Here is a 10196-nt window from a genome sequence, read left to right as displayed (position 1 = left end):
AAAGTGATTATGTAATATAGAAAAAGTAAGTTCTTAAAATAAACACAGAAATTTGTGCACGCGCAAATACAAATGTTAAAACATTTCACAAATTTAGACGAAATTAGGCAATTTCAATTCTTAAAATAAAAATTTTAAGCTATTTTACTATTTTATGAAAATTCGATTGTTTTTTGAAAATAGAAAAAATGGGTTAAATCATAAATGTAATGGATAGTCCAATTAATATACTCTGTATGAATCCATTACCACAAACCAAGCATAGCTTAGAATCATTAGTTTTTTTTTTTTTTTTTTTTTTTTTTTTGAGAAAAGAATCATTAGTTTAAACTTTAAAAACTTGAAATCAATGAATATTCCTTTAAAGCGCAAATCTCTCCCACTCTCACACCTAAACAACCTGGACATGTCGTCCCCTCCATTTTTTCATCATCATCACCACCACCTTCTTCTTCTTCTTCTTCTTCACACCCACTTTGCTCCCTCCTCTATCGTTGCCACACAATCAGCATTATTTATTTCCGTTCATTTATCCTAAAACTTATCTGCTTTTTTCTCTTTTTTTTTTTTTTTTTTTTGTCATTCGTAGAATCTCTAATTACTTTTAGAAATTTGAGATCTACGGCATTTTTTATGGTAGCAAAATTAGGGTTTCTTAGTTTGATAAATTGAAATTAGTGGAAATTAGAGAGAGAATGTTAGATTAAGAGATAGATAGAAAGAGAGATTGATGGGGAACACATGTGTAGGTCCAAGTCTCGGTGCTAATGGATTCTTACAAACTGTTACTGCGGCGGTTTGGAAAACCCGGCCACCGGAAGACCGCCTTCCTCCTCCTCCTCCTCCTCCTCCCACCAATTCCTCCGAACCCGTACCCGTACCCGAACCCGAATCCAAAACCGCAGCCGCCGTTGCCGATACTCCGAAAGCTGCCGAGCCTCCAATGCGGGTTCAGAGCACACCGCCCGAGCCGGTAAAAATCAACAACGAACCCGAACCCGAACCCGAGAAGGAGAAGGAAAAAGAAAAGGAAATAGAAATAGAAAAAGAAAAAGAAAAACCGGTTGATAAGCCTGCGGCGGCGGCGGCTCCGGAGATGGTTCCGTTGGTGACTGCCCCAGCGTTGGCTCCGGTGGTGGCCCCTGCGGCTGACGTGAGGGAGGAGGAGGTGCCGGCGAAGCCGAAGAAGCCGACGCACATAAAGCGGGTGTCGAGTGCAGGACTGCAGATAGATTCCGTGTTGGGTAGGAAAACGGAGAATTTGAAGGAGAAATACACATTGGGGAGGAAGTTAGGACAGGGGCAGTTTGGGATTACTTTTTTGTGTTTAGAGAAAGGCACCAATATCGAGTTCGCTTGCAAATCCATTGCGAAGCGAAAATTGACTTCAGAGGAAGATGTTGAGGATGTTAGGAGAGAGATTCAGATAATGCATCACTTAGCTGGTCACCCCAACGTGATTCAAATTCTGGGTGCTTATGAAGATGCTGTTGCTGTTCATGTTGTTATGGAGCTCTGCGCTGGCGGGGAGCTTTTCGATAGGATTATACAGAAGGGACATTATACTGAGAGAAAGGCAGCTGAGCTTGCTAGGATAATTGTTGGGGTTGTTGAGGCTTGTCATTCTTTGGGTGTTATGCATAGAGACTTGAAGCCTGAGAATTTCCTGTTTGTCAATGAGGAAGAGGATTCGCCACTTAAGACCATTGACTTTGGCCTGTCGGTTTTCTTTCGACCAGGTGTGTGTTTTTATAGTATATAATTGTGTTTTTTGAATCTTTCTTGTATTGTTTATTGGTTGTTGCTTGGCCCTACTGTTATAAAATATAGGAAACATTCCTGGTTTATGAATGTAGGAGTTGGGTAATGATGGACAAAATCAAAACGAATGCAACAACCAATGTGAATAGAAAAATAAGAAAAGGTAAACTAGGAATCAATACTCAAGGTTGGTTGGAGTCAGCATCAGACCATTAGGAAGATTCCAAGAGAAAATTTATTAATCAAGCACGTGGTAAAATCTGGGTTTTTAAACAGAGTTCTGAATTTATAATCTTAGTAGGAATAGAAAATAACTCTACTAAACCTTGTAAGAAAAAGGAATTTAATTCCTAAACCAAAGGAAAAGAAAATAACAAATAACGGAAATAGAAGTAAATCCTAAACATTAACTGATTAGGCTTTAGGCCCAACTAATAGCAGGCTACATCTAGAAGGCCACAAGTTGGGTTGCCTTCTCTTTGCATCTATGTGCTTAGGTCTGAGTAATTGGAGGTCTATATCTTGTGATTGCACTGAGTAATTGGCTTTGGTAAAATTCTCTCTTTTAATTTTGTGTCTATCATGGTAATTGGCTTTGATGATTGTATGCCAATTGCCATGGCCATTCAAATAATTTAAAAAAAAAAAAAGTTTTTCTGTTCTTAACTGACTTTGAAATAACTTGTAAGATAAATATGTCGGGGAATGCAGTAAGCAACCTAAATCCTCATTTAGACAAGCAAATAGTTAACAACAAAAGCAAGTACATGCTGCAAACTATCAAAATCTAGTCGATGAAAATTCTTGCACACATGATTTTCCTCTTAAAGTGAAAGTTATTTTGTTGATGGCCAGACTGTGAAGAACTTAACAAGCTTAATTAATCCTCTTGGAAAGTGGTAGGAGAAAAAGGGGAGCAGGAAAGATTTTTTTTAGTAGACAATATTTTGAGTAGTGATCAAACATTTATAACATGCAGACTTATCTTTTTGTTGAATTGCACTGCGTGCATATAAAGTGTAGTTTCTATATACTGTTTTTGCTTACATTTTCGTCTTATCTCAGTTAGTAGGATGTGTGGATATTAATCTATATATCAAAAATTTATTCTATTTTTTATTAGTTGACTATGCCAAATGAATTTTTCATTTCCTATGTTAGTAGTTCAATACCATGCCTATAGCTAGCATTTATTTTGTCTGACTATTGGCTGTTAATATGTCTTATATCGCTGATATTCCCTTTTGAAGGAGATATATTTTCCTGTAGCTAGCATATATATAGTCTCACTCTTGGCTCTACTTACTTTGAACCAAGCTGACATTCATTGATTTTCACCACACTCTTTAGATTGAGTCCTTTCTGTGTCTGATCTAGATAAAATAATTCATTGTCTCAGGTGAAACTTTCACTGATGTGGTTGGAAGCCCTTATTATGTGGCTCCAGAAGTGTTGCGGAAGCATTATGGTCCAGAATGTGATGTTTGGAGTGCTGGGGTGATCATTTACATCTTGCTAAGTGGTGTCCCTCCATTCTGGGATGGTGAGGATCTCATGGTTCATAGTTTCATTGTCTTTTATATGCATTTTATAGGCATATATCAAATTACATCAAATTTATTGGTATGCCATGTCATGTTATGAATCAGAAACGGAGCAAGGAATATTTGAGCAAGTCCTAAAAGGAGAACTTGACTTTATATCAGAACCATGGCCTAGTATATCTGAAAGTGCAAAGGATCTAGTTCGAAGAATGCTTGTGAGAGATCCTAAGAAGCGGATGACAGCCCATGAAGCTCTATGTGAGTATGCATGTTTTGGTGACTTGATCTTTTTGTTATGTTATAATCAGACATAATTATCAAATTGTTTTTATATTGTTAGAGATGCCTTGTTAGTAGTTCTTTATATTTAACTGCAGCTATGCTGTATGGTATCCATTTGGTTATGCTATTTGAAAGTACTTTGGATATATTATATTGTTTTCTATTTTTCGTTGCAAAGTAGAATCAAACGCACGCATCTCCTAACTGATTTATGAAATTTATCTTCCGCTGAAAATGGAAAACTGTGAAGTAGTAGCGCATGGGTCATATAATCATCATGTCATCACCATGTAAAGTTCTGGATTGCTGGCAGCATGGGAATGGAGCAAGTCTTTAACTTAAGTGATGCTTATTTAGGGAATGTTTATTTATATTGTTTGGACCATATTATTACTCATAAGGAAAGAACCTATTTGTTTTGGTATTTGAAGTATTAGTTATGCTTAGTAGTTAGTATATATAATAGGTTGTGCCTTTTCCATTTGGAAGCTTAATTGAACTTACTTTTAATTGGTACCTGTATTGGGAGTTGTACTAGGGGATTCAGTGAGATACTAACATTGGAGAAGAATATGAAGAGGATTATTATTAGTATTGGAGGCTTTGGATTTACTCTTAAATATGATCTGTGGGAATGAGATTTACTGATAAGTTGCTTTGCACATTTCTTTATCTGTGCTCATGAGTTTCATTTAATTTTGTCCCTTTTTACCCATGTTCTTTGATAGTTGAGCACCAGTGCTGGTACTTGTTTCTATTGCCTCTGTTCCATGGCAGCAACAAGGGGTTATGAGATCGGAGATGCAAAAATTGATAAAATTTAAGTGCTTCAAAAACAATTTTCTCAACTTGCCTAAGGGCTTGGTTGTTGAGAACTTGATCTGAGTGGGGAGAAAATGACGGGTATTTTAGTACAAGATATTAAATTAATAAGAGTAATAAGGCATGGGGTTAAGGTGGTGGTGTGTGATGCATGGCATGACAGCATGAGTATTGGGGTGGAATGAAAAGGCATGGAGTGAAGTTAATCTAAAGTTTCAACTGATACCTGTACAATTAGTTGCTTAACAAAGTGAAAATAAGAAGAGCACATATTTTCTGTTTGGAGTTCAGAAATCATGCATCATTTTGATAACTGGTAGAGTGTGATTGTCTTTTTTTTTTTTTTTTAATAAGCAATAGACTTCATTGAAATTGAAAAAGGTCGAAATGAAAAAAAGAAAAGAAAAAGAGAAACAGGGCACACAGGCAGTGTGCTAAGAGGCAACAAAGAAAAAAACTAAACAGTAATGAAAGTACAACAATCAAGCATGTCAGGTAGAGATATGAAGGTAACGGAACCTGAAGTATTTGCTCATTCTAACAAAGTCTGAAGGAAGAAAATCTTCAACTCATGAATCGACCTTTCATCCCCTTCAAAAGTATGTGTATTCCTCTCCCTCTATATGACCTACATAAGACAATGAGGGATCATCCTCCAAAGCAACTTTAATGAGGTATCATACTCCATGTGATTGTCTTTGATACATCAATTGTTCAATACCATGGAGGATTGCACATTTTAGAAGTGGCTAATGATATTTGGCCTTCGGGGCACATGAAAAACTCATCATTATTTTTTATTTTTTATTTATTTTGAGCCAAATTGTTAGGTGGAAATAGAATTGCCTCTTTATTTTTTTATTTTTTATTTTTTTATTTTTTGTAACTGTTTGATAGTTAAATACTAATCCATGCGCCAATATGAGTTTAAACCTGTCACTTTATCCTCCACCCCTTGTTTAGGTGAGAAACAAAGAATATTGTCAAATCTTTTAAATAAATTAATGCATTTTGAAAGTTTAAAACTAGATTTGATTTTGCTTGTAAACTTGTGCTTATTGAGCCCTGTTTTTAATTGTTGGTATATTCTGTTTCTCAAGATGGATGATTGATTTTAGTTTTCTCTTTTAGTTCTACATTGCAAGACAGACATAACAGAAAAACAGCATGCACATTAGCCATTTTGTTTAAAGACCCTTCTCTGCCCAGTTCCATCTACTATATATTTCACAAACTAGAAGTCTTTGTAGTGTTTTCATTATATGCTTATATTGATCTACTAAAACTCCTATGGTGCTTATATTCACGTTGTTGGGATTTTGGGTTTGTGAGTTAAACATTAACACCTAGAGGAGTCTCTTTGTAAGAGCTTCATATAATATGTTAGGTAACCACTTAATCTAATAAGTTTGGACCCGACAATGTAATATTAACCCCTTGCTCTTGTCATTATTATCTAATGTGGTATTTGCCACTTAACTAACCACATCACTCATTGATGCGGAAGATACAAAGAGATATTTATTTTAATCTAGTATTTTTTAATTTTGCAAGTCAATTGTATTTTTATTGGCTAATTGTTGTTTTTTTTAAAAAAAAAAAAAATTTATTTTAGGTCCTTGTGGTTTAATAGATTATTAGTATTTTAATTTATAGAAGTAAATGTTATTTTTCTAATAAGACAGTTAGGGTTTCCTGTGTCAATTAGAATTAGAATAGAATGGAGGAATATGGTCGACCGTAATCAATTTGTTGAGGATCCATAGCCGATCCCAAAAATTTATGATTAAGGCTTGTTGTGTAAATTTTATCGTTGCAAACTTCTGGTTTGTCCTGCATCACTCAATCGTGAATATTCCAACATGTGATTAAGAGGTAGTGGGACATGATGAAAGAAACTAAACGTTGGGCAAAACCTTTATTTTCCCTTTACTTAACTCTCCAATACATTCTATAATAAGGTTGAAGCAATGAACTGTGCTGGGTGTTAAAAAATTGATCTCATCCTCTCTGATCAAGTGTATGCAAGAACTTAAATGAATAATTAGTCATCCCATATACCGTAATGGACATATTTGTTCTCTTAAATCACATTTGTTTGTGGCTTGGATTGCTCATAACTGTTTTCTATTTCTGGAATTAGGAAAACAAAATAGGAAAAAGGCTGTTGCAACATATTCTAAAGATATATCAGAAGTTCTAAACTAAAATTACTTAACAAGCAATAAATAATATTACAAAAAATCTGTTATAAAGCTGCTGATCTCAACATCACTTAGTCATTTAAATTACCGCCACCCATTCTGCATTTCTTCTGTTTTAAGGCATAGCAATGCATTAAACTGTGCTCTTTTCCTCTGCAGGCCACCCCTGGGTTAAGGTTGATGGTGCTGCTCCTGATAAGCCTCTTGATTCTGCTGTTCTAACTCGCTTGAAGCAATTCTCTGCAATGAACAAGCTCAAGAAAATAGCCATCAGAGTGAGTAGCTTAATCCTTGACACATCAAGTTTAGAATGTTATTTCAATTAAAATGTCTGACAAAGTGCTGTTTCATTCTGAATATGTTTCATCACAAAATATAAGCATATAATACTTTATTATTTAGTCATCAATTGGTTGTCATGAAATTATTCATTAGGCAATAGTGCAAATGTATATCTTTATATCTACTCTATTTCTTATTATAATAAAAAAATTCTGGGTTTTATTGATCCTTGATAAATAAAAAAGACAAGTTTGTTATTGGTTCTGGCTGTTCAAATATGCTTGCTTCTGAATATTTGTTCTGGTCTTTCAACAATATCATCTATATTTTTGAGGTATGACTTATGAGTTCTGTTTTTTTTTTTTTTTGGTAGGTCATTGCTGAAAGCCTGTCTGAAGAGGAAATCGCAGGCCTGAAAGAAATGTTCAAGATGATAGACACAGATAGCAGTGGACAGATCACCCTCGAGGAACTGCAAAACGGTTTGGAAAGAGTGGGGGCTAATGTCAAGGATGTTGATATTTATGGATTGATGCAATCGGTAAGTGCTAATTTTTTATAAGTGCATAGAGCATTTATGTAGAGGTTGGGCCTTGGTGTGATGGCAAGTGCCTTCCACAAAAAGTGAGAGGTCGCAGGTTTGAGTCCAGGAATCAGCCTCTTTGGAAAAAAAAAAAAAATTCGGGGGTAATATTTCCTGCTAATCACTTCTCCAAGACCCTGAAAAAGTGGGGTTTTGTGTACTGGATCTGACATAGAGAGTTAATGTAGGCATGTATCATATGGTCCAGAAAGAAGGGTTCCCCTTCCCCCCTAAAAACTGAGTGTTTCAGTAGTCAAACCAGTTACCTGGTTGGAAAGCATTGCATTTCCCTACTCTGTTCAAGTTAAGTTCTTCTTGCTGACAATAACAAAATTAGCTTAACTTGTCCAAGGTGGCTTTGAATGAGTATATGGACTAAGAAGAACAAGTCTAATTATAAATAACTACATGTGTCCATACAACTATATAAATATAGAGTGCTTTTGTTTTCACCTTGGATCATTGAAGTTCTTAGTAGTTTAGTTTCATCTATTCTATTTTGTTTTGACCATACTTCCCCCTTCTTATTAAACATTTCAGGCAGATTTTGACAACAGTGGTACCATAGACTATGGAGAGTTTGTAGCAGCTATGCTCCATCTAAACAAGGTCCAGAGGGAGGATCATTTGTTTGCAGCCTTCTCATACTTTGACAAAGATGGGAGTGGATACATCACTGCAGATGAACTCCAACAGGCCTGTGAGCAGTTTGGCTTGGAAGATGTTCAACTAGAAGATATAATGCGTGAAGTTGACCAGGATAATGTAAATGACTTCCCTACCAATTTCCTGTTCTATTTTCATTACCTCTCCCATCCTTTCGCTAAATTCTTGTGGGTACAAATCATATTTCTGAGTGACATGCATTCTTTACAGGATGGGCGTATTGATTATAGTGAGTTTGTCGCTATGATGCAAGACACCGGTTTTGGCAAGAAGGGATTACAGAATAGTACGAGTATTGGATTCAGGGAAGCCTTTAAAGATTAATACCAGATCCTGGAATGACAAATCAACACAATCGGTAGTTAATATACACTTGTTAGCTAATATTTGCTCTTTTATAGCTTTACAGAATTTGAAATGCATACTGTTGTAAAGAGTAGCCAAGCCTCAGAGTTGGAGAAAGTGAGTTTTCTGTTCAATTTTAGTATTTTCTTGTTGTATTTTCCTCTTTACTTTTCTGTTGATTATATTATATTGGAATAGTTGATTTTTTTTTTTTTTTTTTTTTTTAATTTATCTTCTTTAAATAGCAAAACCTTGTTTATCGATATCTATTTTTTGTTGTAACTTTTCTTTTATGTTACAAGGTATCCAACATGTAAATATGTTCTTTATTGTCTTATTCCACAAAGAAAGCTCCTACTATAGACTTAAAATCTCATGCTCCGTATATGGAATTGGATTATCAAGTGTTTCTGGACTCTCTACACGCCCATTCCTGATACTTGATGGTGCACATAGAATGGCATAAGCATTACATTGGCTACTTTGACCTTTTCTTTTTGATAAGCATTACTTGCTTTGACCATGCCTCACAGATTGATTACAACTGTGAGGGATGATTTGATTGTGATGAAAGTTAAGGTTGTTAGACCTGCTCTGTGATTTAGTGTTGACGGTAGCAACCACATGATTTATCTGGCCTATCCTGTTTTTGGAAATGTACATTGTCTTCACAATAATGTGTTTTCAGTGAAGGTTTCTTTCAAAATTGTGTTTGGCAAAGACCTCATTTTGGTTCCTATATTTTGGTCTTATTCTTAATTTGGTCATCTAGTTTTTGACAACTTTCATTTTGTTTCTTATATTTTTAAATTTGCTATAATTTTGGTCCCTAGTGTCATCTAACTTATGGAGAATGTCAAATATTAAAACTTAACTATCATTAGCCATGTATGTGTTTTCCATTATTGAGATGACAACAATGATCAAAATGATAGCAAGTTTAAAAATGTAAGAACCAAAATGAAAGCTAACTTAGGGTCCAAACTGAAAATAGAGCCAAAATATAGGGACCAAGTTTTTTGCCTCATGCATAGAAAGACTTGCGTCTAACCATGGTGTCTGCCACCTCTTGTTAGTGAAATAATTATCTTATGAGACCAGTGGTGGCTCAAGCCCAAGCCTAAGGTCCCCATTAAAAAAAGGTATCTTTAATAAAAAGCCACGCTCAGATTATAAAAATGTCCACAATTGTCATATATGATAATTACAGGTTTAAAAAAAAAATAAAAAAGGGTGAGTATTATTTTTCTCATCTCTTAAATATTAAAACAATAGAAACTCATTCTAATTGAAAATCCTAAACCATCATAGAAAAAAAAAAGTTGTAACTTGTAAATATGTTGAATAATCAATAATGATTAATTTTTTTTTAAGGGTTGAGGCTTTAATTTTATAAACCAATATCCTATATAATAGATTGTTACTATTAGCCACCTTATCTTCCATATGGTCTGTATGGCCTGACGATGGTCACGTATCAAACAATTCTTATCACTTTCTTAACACCAAAATCAAAATTGAAAATTAGATTATAACTTTACTTAATGATGCATCACAATATCTAAAGATAAATTAAACCTCCTTTAAAAAAAAAAAAAACTATATTTTCACTGATTTTGTTAATTTTATACTTGAATCATAATATTTGATTTTTTGTATGAAATTTCCTTAGTTTGGTTAGTATTAATTTATCAAATTCACATTAGT

General features: G+C 34.6%; 1 protein-coding gene across 1 annotated transcript; it reads left to right on the top strand.

Moving 5' to 3' along the window:
* The first annotated feature begins 349 nt into the window (after positions 1 to 349).
* LOC126692775 (calcium-dependent protein kinase 20) lies at positions 350 to 8704 on the top strand. Its single transcript, XM_050388537.1, has 7 exons — positions 350 to 1739; positions 3161 to 3304; positions 3411 to 3563; positions 6773 to 6888; positions 7269 to 7436; positions 8019 to 8243; positions 8355 to 8704. Exons 1-7 carry the CDS (start codon positions 731 to 733, stop codon positions 8466 to 8468), a joined length of 1929 nt encoding a protein of 642 aa, XP_050244494.1. The 5' UTR covers positions 350 to 730; the 3' UTR covers positions 8469 to 8704.
* The last annotated feature ends 1492 nt before the right edge of the window (positions 8705 to 10196 follow it).

The sequence above is a fragment of the Quercus robur genome, chromosome 7 (genome assembly GCF_932294415.1).
Source record: "Quercus robur chromosome 7, dhQueRobu3.1, whole genome shotgun sequence".
In the NCBI taxonomy this organism is placed as follows: domain Eukaryota; kingdom Viridiplantae; phylum Streptophyta; class Magnoliopsida; order Fagales; family Fagaceae; genus Quercus; species Quercus robur.
Note: the sequence above shows the minus strand (reverse complement) of the source record. Positions and strands in the feature narration are given on the sequence as shown.